The 15,456-nt window shown below is 45.5% G+C and overlaps 1 protein-coding gene across 9 annotated transcripts in view; it reads right to left on the bottom strand.

The window, feature by feature from the left end:
• ANKS1A (ankyrin repeat and sterile alpha motif domain containing 1A) overlaps window positions 1-15,456 on the bottom strand; it is a 171,947-nt gene that overhangs the window by 87,767 nt on the left and 68,724 nt on the right. For 5 of the 9 annotated variants that reach the window (XM_042237560.2, XM_042237561.2, XM_027958432.3 and 2 more), the window contains exons 2-8: window positions 14,674-14,754; window positions 12,416-12,572; window positions 9,939-10,001; window positions 2,642-2,938; window positions 1,795-1,870; window positions 1,417-1,518; window positions 1,211-1,312 (exon numbers count right to left, since the gene is read on the bottom strand). In XM_042237560.2, coding sequence (XP_042093494.1) covers window positions 1,211-1,312; window positions 1,417-1,518; window positions 1,795-1,870; window positions 2,642-2,938; window positions 9,939-10,001; window positions 12,416-12,572; window positions 14,674-14,754 — 878 coding nt within the window. The remainder of the gene's footprint in view (window positions 1-1,210; window positions 1,313-1,416; window positions 1,519-1,794; window positions 1,871-2,641; window positions 2,939-9,938; window positions 10,002-12,415; window positions 12,573-14,673; window positions 14,755-15,456) is intronic. The other 4 variants (XM_042237562.2, XM_027958434.3, XM_060403097.1 and 1 more) reach the window with 3 other exon arrangements.

Raw genomic sequence — 15,456 nt, 5'->3', positions numbered from 1 at the left:
CACTATATACTCTGAGAACTGAACAAAATTTTCTCTAGTTCAAGATGGAACATTTGACATCAATGAAGGACATCTCCCAAGACTGTTATAAATTTCGAAATACCTCAATATCATGACAGCATGAACATAAACCAGAAAATATAGCAAAGTACAACGGAAAAAACTTCAGTAATTCCTTTACGTTCTTAACAGGAACCTCCATGTGCTCAAGCAAAACAGGATGGTGGAGTCTCTCTGAGATGGGGCTGCTGTGTGGCTGTTGAGACTCACTTGCTAGGTAACTACAAACCTCAGGGTGCCTGGGATCCAAATGTGTGCCTCTGTCTGCAAAGTAACCAGGGATCTGATTATAAACCGGGGATCTCTGGGTCACTTGCAAAGAGTCAAAACTGTAACTATAAAATCCTTGAAAGCTAAGAGCTTAGTGAACTACTAATCCCATTACCAGCAGATTATGAGGTCAAGAAAAAAAATGTGACTGGGGAGGGTTACAGGGACTCCACAGTAAAGATAGGCTGGGAAGCCCTGAACCCTTGTATCTCTGCTGTCCTCTGAAAAATCTCTTTCCTTTTTTAGTATGTGGCTTTGCTCTGTTTCTCTAGCCTTCCTCATTGTGATCTGCATCTGGGGGAGGTGTCAGCCTGTGTTCTGTCTTTCTCATCCATCAGACCTAGGATCCAAAAGGCCTGCTCAATCCATCTGAAGAGCTGGATCCTGGCTAATGATGGAGAGGCTGGACTGCCCACACTAGCACCCAGACCACATTTGTTGGACAAATGATACATTACTAAAACCTGCCATATATATAGCTACCAACCAGATGACACTCATTAAATATTTACTATGGGCCAGCTATATTCAAGGCACTACAGTGTATGCTGGGGGAAAAAAAAAAAAGTTTCCACTGAGATTTGAGTTCATCCTGAGACCATCCTATCTGTCACACATGCCAGGGCAGCTCTCATGGAGCCAACCCTAAAAGCAGAGCATAAAGTATGAAAGACGACATCCACAGTTAAGGCCTAAGCTTTGCCCAAGAAAGCTTCATACAGTGGCTGGGAAAATGGATTTGAATATGAACTTATTAAGTACTCCCAATCCTCCAAATTACAATTTACATGAAGGTTTTTCCATTCTGCCAAAGAACGTTCAATATTCAACCTTTTTCAAGCTGAGACTCCCCCCTATAGGCAGAGAAAGGCTTACTCACCCTGAGACTTCTGGGATATCGAGTCCGGGTTGGAGATGAGAGGTGGCTGGGGTGCAAGGGTTTTGTCTACTTCTTTTGCACTTCTTTTTCCAGTCATGTGATCTACATGGAAAGACCGAAAAAAAAAAAAAAGCTGTACCAAATACCAACATCTTGGTTCACCCAGCTGGCCCTCTGGTCAGCCAGGCAGGGAGACGGACCCATACCTTCAATAAGTGCCGCTATCTGCTGGCTCTTCTGAGACGGCAGCTCCCGGACGGTGTCCAGTGCGGTCAGTCCACGGTTATCCTTTATGTTGACATCAATTCCTAGAAAGGCACACCAGGTGGACCAGGGGAGTGAGGATTTTCAAGTGAGGGTCAAACTCCAGGACACCTAATGCTCCCAAGAGGCACAACCAACATTTTCATCCAAAGCCATTTTATCCAGCTATTCAAGAACAATTCATACATTTGCAATCAACCAGTGGAGATATACACATTGGGTTCAAAGGCAGCCGGCAAAAATCCCCCTCTGGAGATCCTAGCGGGGAGCGATCCCCACCCAGGCATGCTGTGCAGGCAAGAGCGCTGCCGACCTCTCACCTGCAGCCAGCAGGATTTGCACCACATCGGTCTTGCCAAACAAAGCAGCCTCATGCAAAGCACTGCCCTTCTCCGTCTGGAAAGCAAACAAGAGCGCAGAGCAGGATGTCATCAGACAGTGACTCAAGTTTGGCGTGGCTTCACACGACAAACGGGACACAGACGAGAAGGGACGGAAAATAAAATAAACCACACAAAGTTCTCTGTCATTATCTTTCCCACTTTTCGGGTCTGGATTCCAAAACCACAATCGTGGCCCACACTTGGTAGAGGGTGTTTGATGCGCCACCAGGAGGCCACACACGAGTAACTGCAAAGTCACCCTCGGAGCCACCCACAGGTGACACTCCCCCAAACCCCACCTTCCTGGGGGGAGCGAATGAGGAGAAGAAAAAGACAAGGGGGTGAAAATGCCATGACTTCCACTGTGGTCTGGTGGCTGCCAAGCCTAAGGAACGGCCGTCCTGAGGGAGAAAGCTACCAGCAAAGGGGAAGGCTGTGTCCTGCCGGCAACACCAAGATGACGGGACTTTGGAGGTGCGAATGGTGGCAGCGGGAGCACAGGCAGAGGAAGATAATGAAAGCTTTCTAATTTCAAGAGGGCGTCCGTAAGCACATCTTTTCAGGGTATAATGCCATGTATTACCCCTGAAAAGAAACGAAAAATAACAGACTCACTGGAGGAGTTTGTCTCTAAAGTTTCGTGTTACAATGAGTCAGCAGCTAGAAGCATCTGACAGGGTGATGTGAACCGTGCTAAACAGGAACACAGCCCAGCAGCACGGAGCTCGTGCCCTCTCCGACAGGACTAGGTCCCCGGGCCTGGGAGGGCCGCCCGCCCTGCTACCTGGTAGCTGCTATCCATGCCGGCGTCCAGGAGGACCTGGACCACGGCTTTGTGGCCGTTCCTCGCTGCCAGGTGCAGAGGGGTGTGCTTCTTAGTGTTGCAGCTCAGGAGGTTAGGGTGTGCGTTGAGGAGCATCTTCACCACCTCCAGCCTCCCGTAGAGTGCGGCCAGGTCCAGAGGCGTCTCGAACTTGTTGTTGCGCATGGTGGGGTCAGTCAGCTCCTCTAAGAGCACCTTCACCACTTCAGTGTGGCCGTACTGAGCTGCGCAGTGCAGGGCCGTCTCGTTGTCGTTGTTCTAAAGAGTTAACAGGCGGATGACCGTCAGAAAGGTGACCAGCAGGCAGATGGGCACACACTGGGATCATCACATGTAAAACCATTGAAATTTAAATGAGAGAAATAGCAGCAATACTCGGGACTAGTAGAACTACGTCAGAATCCAGACAGACTCTGCTGCCAGCAAGGTCAACTGCTCTGATCAGCCTCAGTTACCGCCAGAGGGGAGCAGCCGGCTCCTTGGCCCTTGCAGTCTCCTCTATGCCATGTGAACGCATCTCCAGACAGCAAGGAGAGCCACCTTGGGAACACGGCATGCCGTGGGGAGCAGCCCTGGCACAGATGAACCCCCATGATATCACTGCCATTGACTCATTTTAAACTTCGACTGGTTTCACAATTTCTATTGAGCCAACCCCGTGGTCCTGATTTTGGATCTATTGACCATTCACTGCCTTGCACACAAGCTTTTTGGAAAGAGCTTGTCATCTGCGTAGCTCCTTACATGCAAATCAATCGGCCAACAATGAAAGTAGCAGAGCAGAGCACCCAAATCACTTTCAACATATCAGCCAACAGCCACTGCCAAGGGACGGAGGTGTCTGAGCGCAGTCTCAGAGAAATGTAGGACCCAAAGGCTGCCCTGAGCCTGCTCCAGAATTCTGCCCCAACCACTGCATGCAGGATCTGCAGCTGTGCAGGGAAGGATTTCTTAGGTAAGAAAGATACAATCAGACACTGGAATATTTTGTGTGAGAGGTGCAAAATATTCAAGATTGGAACACTGCCATTAATTCAAATTCACAGCCCCATGGTCCTCTGATGCCAATTTTGTTTCAGACTAAAGGCAGAACCTGAGATAAAACAGGACAAGTTTGTGCTCTGTCAATCACCGGAAGCAAAATGTTAATCATTGCTCTTTCTTTTACTACTATTGACAACGTATAACTAGAGTAGACAGAAATTTCCATGACCGCTCCTTTTCAGAGGCATGAACAAAAATGATAACTCTCTCACAGGATTTTGAGATTCCTGAATTTATCCAGGAGACTTCTGCCATCTGGGGGAAACAAAGCTTCCAGGGGTGTGTGTACTTCAGATCAATATTATGCACCTTTCAGTGGTCAAAAAGTAAAAATTAAATGTTTCCATAAAAGCTTTAAATCTATTAATATATTCAAAGTAATAAACTAGGAGTTACCCAAACATGCATGCAAATCCATCTGCTTTTGATCTGGCATTTGACTGCATCATTTTTTCCAGCTACTCCAAGTGTATCAGAAAGATCCAGAGCTACTAGGAGCAGGGCCCCCAAGGGACAGAATGACAGCAAAGAAATTTTTAAAAATGAAACAAGGACAGAAGGAGTGGTAGCAGGAGCCACATGCAAAAATAAATGCACACAGATAAACACAGGGAGCAGCACTGAGCTCCAACACGGCTCTAGAACGGCCGCTGAGAAGGTACAGACAAGACTTCTCTGGCCACAGAATATAGCCAGTTAGCAGTGGTTTCCTGTGATACAGTTGTGTCCAAGGGGCCAATTCCATGTCAACCCGCAAGTCTAGAGAGCAGGAGAAACGTTGGGCCAGGGGTAAATCCTTGGGGCTCCTGTGTCAAACACACCCTTGAGGCCACCCATGCACCTATTTCCTATTAGGCTATGGCATGAATAAAACTTAAGAGCTGTCACTTCACATGCTAACGAGAAGCAAGGACCGCTACAGCAATGAAAACTCACAGGAGCTTCCTGTACAGGGATCCTGGGGCAGAGCTGCGACCCAAGGAAGTTTAAGAAGACTCTCTGTGTTTTATATCTCAAGATTAGCATGACAGCAAGGGCCAAGAAACTCAGCTTATTCTTATTAAAACTCCAGGCCAGAAAAACTCATTTACTCTAAAGGAGACACTGCTGTCTCTTTCATATCCAAGTTGTCTCTCAACAACCAGAATAATCTGTAAAAAGCATGTCATTAGGGCCCGAAGAACCATAAAACTCTGAACTACCTAGCAGAGGGGGAAAAAAGCCTTCTCTGGGTTTCTGCAGAACTAAAGCAGCTACCACAAAGCTGTCTCACTAAAGGCACAGTCTTGATCCCCACCAGGCAAGCTGTCTTGCCTGTCTATGTTAAAAATGGCCTAACCACCACTCTGCAGTTTATTTTCAGAGTGTAGGAAGCATCTTGTTTACGTTTCAGTCTCGCCAGAAATGGTCTGGTAATGACAGTACTCTTGAGTTTATGTCTGTGGTGACCACATATCTTGACTACTGAACACAGGCCATACCACTTCCCCTTGGAGCCTGACAATTTTCAGGGCAAGAAGTCACTAAGTTTTGGATTCATGGACCCACCAAAAGGGGCAGGGGGGACTCCAAGGAGGGTACAGACTCCCAACCACCTGGAATCTTTTTTTTTCACACCTTTCAAGCCACACCTTGGGTGGACACCCCAGGAAATCTGGACTGAGCAAGGGGACTGAGATGAAATACCCAAATTTTCCTCAAAGGCTTTGCACAAACTCTCCATTCCTGTTTATCTTGAAGTCCACTTTCATTTTTTCCTTGCTAGGTCATTACTTAAAAATATCCCAGTACCCTTTACACCTGGAGACCCCACTCAATGCATAAATCCATTACTTATGTGTTTGACACACACACACAATACAAGCAGCAGAAAACCATCTAGAAACATTTCCATGGCCTTTTCTCTCTGGGAACTATTCAAAACCATCACCTCTCAGTGCTTCAATCATCGTCCAACCGCACTCTTGTCCACTGATGACAGATCTAAGTTAGAGACACTGGGGGCTACAGCTCCCAGGTTTCACGATGGTACAGGCCCTGGAAATATACCCACATTGTAACAAAAGGATGAAGTGAGTCTACGGAGCTTTAGAAGACAGAGGAAGAGTATGAGGACAAAGTTCATCATGTGGACCATGTGGAAGAGGAGTCAGACTTATTCTGCAAAGCTCTTAAGGCACTACTCTGACCAACACATGGAAGGTTTAGGAAAACAGACATCAACAAGCACAAAAACCCTAAATGAATAGAATCCAAAAGGAGGCTGCCAAGGGTGATTGTGTTTACTATGAAAAGAAACAAATAAGGCCCACTTTTTAGATGAGAAAAGAGAAATCCTGCTCTGGTGGAAAGTTAGCCTAGACCAGTGGTTCTTAAATAAGCTTTGTTTTAGAATTACACGAAAGCTTAAAGGGAACGAATACTGAGCCCCACCCCAGGACTGCCAAGGTAGCACCTTGAGGGTGAAGCCCAGGAATACTATTATTAAACAGGTTACCAACCTAGCAGACACCAAATTAACCCGGCAATCATTCATGACGACCAAGAGCAAAACAAACTGACATCATGTGCCCTGTGACGTGAGGCACTAAAAGGAAGGACAGAACATCAGTCTGTGGTGCCACTGCCAAGAGCGTACAGCCTGAACCTGAGCACGAGGAACTACCAGCCAAATGCAGAGTGAGGGGCAGGCTGCAGAACTACTGGCCTGTGCTCTCCAAAGATGTCGATGTCACAAATGACTAGAACAGGCTGAGGATAACTGTTCCAGATTATGTATGGTCCTGGACTGTATCTTGGACCAGAAAAAGAAATCGCTCTAAAGGACATTATTGAGACACTTGGTGAAATCCAAGCACTGATTTCATATTGTATCAATGCTGAATTTTCTGAATTTGATAACTGTATTCTGGTTATACCAAGTGAACGTCCTTATTCTTAGAGGAGATATATGCTGAAGAATTTGGGATTAAACGGTCATGAAATCTATGACTTAATCTCAAATGGAAGCTGGAAGTGAAGTCGTTCAGTCGTGTCCGACTCTTTGTGACCCCATAGATTGTAGCCTACCAGGCTCCTCCATCCATGGGATTTTCCAGGCAAGAATACTGGAGTGGGTTGCCATTTCTTTCCCCAGGAGATCTTCCCAACCCAGGGAATCTCACATAATTCATCATCAACTACAACAATTACATATATTATACACACATATATATACACACACACGCGCACCACACATACACACAAGAGCACAAGAGTGTGCACAGGAGAAGAAAGATGGTAAAAGCATGCACAATGTCACAGAGTGTCCCCAACTGGTGAACCTAGCAGAAGAGTATGATGCAGTTCACTGCATTATTCTTGCAACTTTTTGAAGGCTAGAAATTTTCTCAAAATAAAAAAATGTTATAAAAGCTTGCTGGTGATTCTGATGCAGCCAGACAAGCTGATGAACTGCTGGAGACCACTGGTCTAGAGAACGTCCAAATCTCTTCCAGCTCTAAAACTGGATTACTTTTAAGTGTCTGGAAAAAACTACATCTTCCATAAAATTAATTTTACCACTGCTCATCTTATGCTATTTAGACTAAGTCAAAATTGTCTTAAATGGGAGTAAGTAAACAATTTTAATAGTTTCACCTTTGCTAAGGATGAAATACATTTGGACTGGTTTATGTTGACTTGCCGAAACAGGAAAGGCTCTGTAGAGTGACGAGGAAGATAAAAGCTCATGAAAACTACCTCTGCTCCCAGGAAGGGCATCTACAAGTTCTTGTGTCTACAGGTGCCTGCAGGACTCAGCATACAAATGTACTTTAGCAAAAACAATTCTTAGACACACCAAGTCAATAAAAACCCACTGAGTCAGGAATAAAACCTAGGGAGGTGAGAATCTTATCAGCCCGAAAAGAGTCTGCATTTCTAGGACAACCCAAACAGCTTTATCCTTTAATGGAGTTTACATCTTTTGGTCTTTGAGGGGTTGATGGGTGGGGTAGATGCAAAGGATAACACAGTTGGCCCTCCCATCCACGACTTCTTCATCAGAGGAGTCAACCAACCGTGGGTCAAAAATATTCAGGGCAGGGAAGGAGTCCAGAAAGTTCCAAGAAGCAAAACTTTAATTTTCCACATGGCAACTAGTCTTTTTTCAGCCACACCCCACAGCACATGGGATCTTTGCTTCCCAACTAGGGACTTTCCCACACCCCTTGCATTGGAAAGGCAGAGTCTTAGCCACTGGATTGCTAGCAAAGTCCCCATGTGGCAACTATTCATCCAGCATATTATCGTATTATGTTGTACTGTTAGGTATTTTAAGCAATCTAGAGAGGATTTAAGGTGTACAGGACAGAAGTAGGTTACACGCAAACACTGCACCATCTTATTATAAGGACTTGAGTACAATATCCTCACGGGTCCTAGGGCCAATATCCTCGTGAATACTGAGGGAAGACTATTTCCAAAGAGAGAAGTAAGTTCTTATTCCATTTAGACTAAGTTCCTTTCATGTGTGCAAAATCAAGGGATAGGAAAATCTGCTTTTAAGAACCAAAGTTTTACCCTTTAATCAGAGCTTTATAAGCTAACTAACCAACCACCAAGTGGGAAACAATCACTTCAAGGTGCCTCCCTGCAAAACAAAACCTTGAACAGACCAATGGAGCAATGTTGTCTTAAGTGCCCCCCACCAGTAACAAAGAACAAATTTCAAAATGGCCTTTCAGAAATGCCACATGATGTATACCTCTTAAAATCAGAAACTCAAATACTACTACTGATCAGATATTTTTACTTCATGTACATGATCTTATTTGAACTCCAATAATACAACCAATTAGATGGTAAACCCCATTTTACAGAAGAGGAAACTAAAGCTCGGAGAAATAAAGTAACTTGTTCAAGTCAACACCAGTAAGTGGCACCACAGAATTCAAACTCGGATCTGACCTGAAAAGAAAGACCTTGATCAATGAGGGTTTTCTATTATGCCACACTACCTCCAATAAAAAGAAGACAGAGTACCCTCGCCTCTGGAAGATTAGACAACAGAATTGAAAGTGTGGGCAAGAACAAAAGCTACCATGTTTCACCAACCCAAATCAAACTGCTTCTCCACCATTAGGGCCCAAGAGCTGAGGGCAATCTCCCATAGAGCCTGCTGCAGTCCAGCCCATAGGGAACTCATTTGCTAAATCAGTGTCTCTTAGTGAAAACCATGAAATATCTGCCTTGCATTTGGAAACACACAGAAGGACCTCACGTATCCCTTCCCAGCGGCTGCTGAACTCAGAGCAAGTGAAAGGGAGCTGATGTGAGCAATGCAGTGACTCAACCGGACTCCAGACTGTTGCCAAAACGAAAAACCTCATCTGAACAAAAACCTGAGTCAAAAACAGCAGGTGAGAGCGCAGAGAAGAGAGGCTAACATCATCGCCCAATCCACCAGCTCTGCCTTCAGAGGCAGCAGAGGCCCACGGCTGGATGTTCATCACTGCATCAGCCCGTTATCTGTCCCAGCCTCAGGGACGAAGACTCAAGGCCAGTGCCCTGCTTGGCCTTGCAACTTCAGTTCCTACTTCTGAGCTGTTCTAAGAGCCGGGAGTGTCCAAGCAGAGAGAGAAGCTATGGCTAGGGAGAAGAGACTGAAGCTTTAAGCAAAGATTCAGGTGCAAACTCAAAGGAAAGAGAGGGAAACCACACCAGCAGCTTTTAAGGGTGAAACAGAGTCACCCATGCCCTTTGGCCACACCTTCACCACGAGCTACGGAAAATCAGGTTTCATCTCAAAAGAAACATGAAAAGCAAACTTAAAAAAATTAATCTAGGAAGTACAATTAAATCATTTTCTGACGTCTTTTAATTGCATTTTTCTTTTTTGAATTTAAATGATTTTAGAAATCATGGTAGTAAATTATGCCTATATATGGTCCCTTCTATTTCCCCATTTCTGCCACTTGGAAGCTTTTCAGACATTCCAGAAAAAACACCCAACCTTTCCAGAATTTGGTATGGGTCTTCAAAACAAAACCAAAACCCACTGAAGCTGTGTTTTCCCATTCCCAGGCAAGCCAGAAGCAGATGGGCAGAAGCGGACAAACGTTAGGATGATGTAGAAGAGTCTGAGCGGACAAGAGTGGAAGCTAGAGAGGACTGAACAGGAAGTGCAGCTTGGAGAAATGATGCAGAGAAATCCTGGCAGCAAAGTACACACCTTGGCATTGATATAAGGGTCAAAGGGGCCGTACTTTTTGAGTTCTTTGATCTCAAGAGCATTCTATAAAAAGGAGAGGAAAAGAAAATGTGATGATAAAATGGATGAAATGTATCAACGCAATGCACAGCCCTGAGGGGCCCCAACACTATACCAACTCGGATCTGTCCTCTGGGTGCCTCAAAAGGAAGTTATCGGAAGAAGATAACCTTCAGGTCATCTGTCATCACCCCTCTTGCCCAAGCTTCCAACTGGAGCAACATTAATGGTTTTTAATAAATCAGTGAAGTACTTGTAACCACTGCCTAGATACATTAGCTTCTTCGAGCTCAAGGTTGTGCCCAGCCCTTGCCCCACCCACCTGCCTGCCAGATATGCAAAGCACAGGGGCTGGGGTGCCACCTATCAACAGACACTCCAGGCGGGAGGTGGCTGTGAGCAGGACAAGCCAGCACACTCCAGTGGCTCAAAAACCCAAGCAGCTGTGTTCCAAGGCAAAAGTGAGCAAAGACAGGATTAGGAATGGGGGCTGAAAATTTCTTCAAGGAAGAGGACTTTAGTGGTGTGATTTTTCAACTTTGAGGGATATTGGTTAATAGCAAACCTCTTTAAAATACTTCCTCCAGGTAAGAGCAATCACCATCATGTTAGCCAGGAGGAGTAAAACTGCATTTAGGTAAGAGGCAGGCTTAAAGAGATGATGTTCCTTCCTAATGTTACAAAGCAAACATCCTCATCAACAATCTGCAATGTCTGCTGCTCAGCTATCCAGAAAATAGAGCCTGCAGGGGGAAGGGAAGCTGACGAACAGCTACACACACACTCTCTCTCCAAATGGAGAGGGCTGGGAGCACCGCAGCAGTCTTCTCGAACCTCTCGGTGACTGAAGAGCCCGCTCTGCTCTGAACAGCTCACTGAGAATGCACATGGTCCTGCTGCCAGAGGGACTTCAAGAATGGCTTCCTGGGTTTTTTGAGGAATGAGCCTGATCTAATCCCAGAGGCCACTCCAGTACTCTTGCCTGGAAAATCCCATGGATGGAGGAGCCTGGCAGGTTGCAGTCCATGGGGTCGCTGAGGGTCGGACACGACTGAGCGACTTTACTTTCACTTTTTGCTTTCATGCATTGGAGAAGGAAATGGCACCCCACTCCAGTGTTCTTGCCTGGAGAATCCCAGGGACGGGGGAGCCTGGTGGGCTGCCGTCTATGGGGTCGCACAGAGTCGGACATGACTGACGCGACTTAGCAGCAGCAGCAGCAGCAGCAATCCCAGAGGCCACTGAACAACCTCCTCTCATCAACATCATTAGGAAAAGAATCCTAAATTTATCAAGAAAGGGCAGCATCTCTCTCATTCAAGCACCTACTTCAGTTCAGAGCAGAGAGATAAAGAGGAGAATGGCTCGTCATAGAGAGAGGGCCCTCTCCTCGTAAATCAACACCATCTCAGACCCGAACTATAGGGAGTTACACTTCATGAGAGGCTGGTCTAGAACTTCATAATTCAAATATAACTTTCCCAAAGGACTACATATAAAGAAGAGGAGGTACAGTCTAAGGGCACCTGAATCCATGGCCAGTGTATGGGGTTTCTGCTCAAAAGCTGCCTTTTTTGTTTTTAAAGAATACTCTCTGCTATGTCAAAGAATGTGTTTTTTTTGTTTGTTTTTACTTTAAAAACCCCATGTATTTGGAAATTAAATGTCCACTTTTAAATGATAGGTGTATCTAAGATGCCATAACAAGGAAAATTAGAAAATATTTTTAACAGAATAAGAATGAAAAGAAAATCTACCAGCATTTGTTGCCGGCAGCTGAAGCTACTCCATGTAATGAAATACACTATGGACTCTTGAATAAGGTATGAAGACAAATAATGGACACTAGCTTAAAATCTTGGGAAAATAAATAAAATCTGTACTTTGGTTAATAATACTGCATCACGTGTTAATTTAAAACTGGTCAGTCTTAAGTGAACATTAGAGGACACCACTGAAATGGTCTTCATTCCGCTGTGTCACCTCTGGCCTCCACTTATGTGTCTTTGTGAGTTCGCTTTTCAGCTAACAGCATGCATTCCTCCACTTCTGAGAGGTCCGATGCACGCAAAACAATAAGGTCTCCAGAGTCCTGATGCACGCTGGAGTGTTTTGGTTTAGCAGCTCAAGCCACACTGCCACGCTGATGGCAGGACCCACCAGTTTAAAATGATCCCTGGCAGCTGTGCAGGATGTACACTGTTTCCAACCTTGTGCTCGTTACAGCACTATTTCAACTGTGTGTAACTCAAATGCACACGAAATACACCCTTCACGGTACAAGGTCTCTCTGGTTCACTAAAAGGAGTGGCCCTGGGAAGAGGGGAATTACTCTTAGGCCAGGGAAGAGCTGGTTCCCTTAGATCTGAGCTGTGGGCCTGAGGTGGCTGCCAAGGTCTGGCTGGAGCTGCGTGGAGAAAGCGTCCCTTCCTTCCAACCTGCTCATTGACTTTGGTGTGTGAGGGCCCTTGATGGATGAGCAACCGCACTATCTGGGCGTCTCCTTTCCAGGCTGCCAAGTGCAGCGGGTAACAGCCTTTAGAGTCAGCCACGTTGGTCAGCGCGTCGTTCCTCAGAAGAACCTCGACCACATCCCTAAAAGGCAAAAATCGACTGTGAGTTGCAGAACCCACAAGTCTTTCCTACCAGCAGCTCTGCATGTCTGCATAGCAGGAAGCCCATTCATAGAGAGGAGCTCACCTGGCTCCCATCTCTACCTGAGCTTGTCACCTGATTCTTCCTTTGAATTCCCTGACTACTTGAACAGCTGTTGACAAGCGGCTGAGTCATCTTGAACCACACCCCACTGACTCTTCACCTCCTGGTTTAGCTATTTTCCAGATAATCCATTTATTTTCCATTATCCTGAAAAAGTCTGGGTTCCTTGTTTGTGATGTTGAAACAGCATTCAGGGACAGAATTTACATAAAAAGTAGTCATGCAAAACAAATATCGTTATTCACCACATTATTCAAAGCATTTGGTGAGGTGGGAGCTGGAAATAAGACAGGCAGAGCAGACTTAGAGTGGTTACAAACATAAACCCTAACCTTATGCAAACAAAAGCATAAACCTTCTGCAAGCAGGAGACACGTATGGTATCACTTGATACATCCAGAAAGGAGGACTTGGTTTCCTTCTTGGTGACACCACTAATTAGGCAGATAAAAATGTATAATTATTCCCATGCACATGAGGTCCAAGAAAATCCCCACTGTAAATTAAAACAGAATATGGAGGTGAACTTGGCTAACAAGCTACAGTCATTTAAGTCCAAGATCCACTTTAACTCCGGCTACCCCACTATTGAAGGGGGAGGGAGTCTCTACAGATTATCTGTTAGCTTTGTTTAAGATGGTTACAGAAAAGACTGCACTACAGAAAATGATCACATTCAACATATCTTAGGGCCTTCCCTGACAGCTCAGCTGGTAAAGAATCCACCTGCAATGCAGGAGACCCCGGTTTGATCCCTGGGTTGGGAAGATCCCCTGGAGAAGGGAATGGCTACCCACTCCAGTATTCTGGCCTGGAGAATTTCATAGACTGTATAGTCCCTGGGGTCGCAAAGAGCAGGACATAACTGAGCGACTTTCAGGTCACTTTAGAAAAGCATGCTGGAGTCATTTTGTTGTTGTCATTGTTTAGTCACTAAGTAATGTCTGACTCTCTTGTGACTCTATGGACTGCAGCCACTGAGGCTTCTGTGTCCAGGGGATTTCCCAGGCAAGAATAGAGGAGTGGGTTGCCATTTCCTCCTCTAGGGGATGTTTCTGATTCAGGAATCGAATCCAAGTCTCCTGCATTGGAAGGAGGAATCTTTACCACTGAGCCACCAGGGAAGCCCACTGGAGTCACTTAGGCTGGGCCAGATACTGCGAAAGTGATAGGGAATACCACAAGGTGCCAGGGCCCGGCTCCCTGCTCAGAAAAGTCTGACCGGTCCCAATAAACTGTCTTTCCTAAAAACTAAACTTCTACAGCTTCTCTTCTCTCGTATTAGGCCTCACACTCCCGCCGGCGCCCTCTCCTCTGCTCCATCTTCCAGCAAATCTACCCACTGTGCCTGCACCCCCCCGCCCAGGGCCTGCCCCTGCCCGGGGCCTGCCCCTTCCCCTTCACTGAAGGGCTGGCCCGCCTCAGGCCGCCAGAGCCCACCTCCAGAAAGGCTTCCACACAAATCCCACATAACAAATCTGAATAACTTCTCTATACGTAAGAGAATTAAATAGGCCATATTATTTGTGTATTTTTCCCTCAAGAATGGTTCTTGTTGTGTACAAGGCTACTTTTATGAGGCAAGAGTGGCAAGCAGAAAGATGGAGTAAACAGAAAGATTCTCCCGACCACTCGATCTCTTTTCAGCTTATAAAGAGGCTGGTTACCTGGTAGGTTATCCAGCCCCATTACGATCTAGCGTCCCCGAATGTGAGCGTCTTATTCAGATCACTGTAAGGCGCTGATCCATTTCAGAGGGGAAAAGAAGAAGCTTTTAACGTTATTTTGGAGCAAGGGTTAGGGAACGAGGTTTAAAGTATACACTAAACAGAGACTCAAGAATTGTGGACAGACTAAATTTAGTTTTTCTCTGTTTTTCAGCATCCCTGCTTAGTACATCTTTAAAGGAAGGAAAAAAAGACAACCTGAGGCCTGAGTTCTAAAGAGTGGGGCAGGAATATAGCACATTAATACTTACTTATGGCCATTCAAAGCAGCATGGTGCAGAGGTGTATACCCAGTGCTGTCAACACAGTTCACATTTGGCCCTCTCCAAATGCTATAAGGAAAAAAAAAAAAAAAAAAAGACTGAAGTCACAAACCAAATCTGGAGACAGCTAGCTGCTTGGGGAAAAAATCCTGTGTGGTGTTTAACCCAACAGGTCACTTCCATATGACTCCCGATACAGGATGGCAGCCATGCCCACAGAAACACACAGCGTATGTCCCATGAAACACACAGCATCTGTCCCACAGAAACACATAGCACTGAGGGTACACCAGTGGCTTCCTGAACAAGGAGTCAAGTGTCAGGACAACACTGTCATCATTTCAGAGCTGTTTTCCTGTGTCCTTCCTCACTGGTAACTTCTTTATTCACTCAGTCTGGGACTTGTGCCTCCAAAAACTGTCAGGCTTGTAAGAAATGGTCTCTTTGAAAGGTCATCAAAAATATCACTGAATCAAACCACTAGTCAGTTATAGGTACTGGGCACTCACCTCTAAGGCTGGTGACTGAAGGCTGGAGAGACATCAGCATAGACCAGACAGATTATCAGGATCATTCGACAACAAGGACCAAAATCAAAGAACCCATGTTCATAAGAGCACCCGGACACATGTGTTAAGATGCAAGGGACAATTTTGCCTTTCCTTTGTGAATATGTCTTATTGATAATAAAAAGAATAACAACAGAATCTACAATGAGCACCTTATTTGAATCCAAACTACCATACTAAAAAGGCTGAAATGGCACCTCAT

Source organism: Ovis aries, chromosome 20 (genome assembly GCF_016772045.2).
Source record: "Ovis aries strain OAR_USU_Benz2616 breed Rambouillet chromosome 20, ARS-UI_Ramb_v3.0, whole genome shotgun sequence".
Taxonomy (NCBI): Eukaryota; Metazoa; Chordata; class Mammalia; order Artiodactyla; family Bovidae; genus Ovis; species Ovis aries.
The sequence above is the reverse complement of the archived record's forward strand: the minus strand, read 5'-3'. Positions and strand labels throughout refer to the sequence as shown.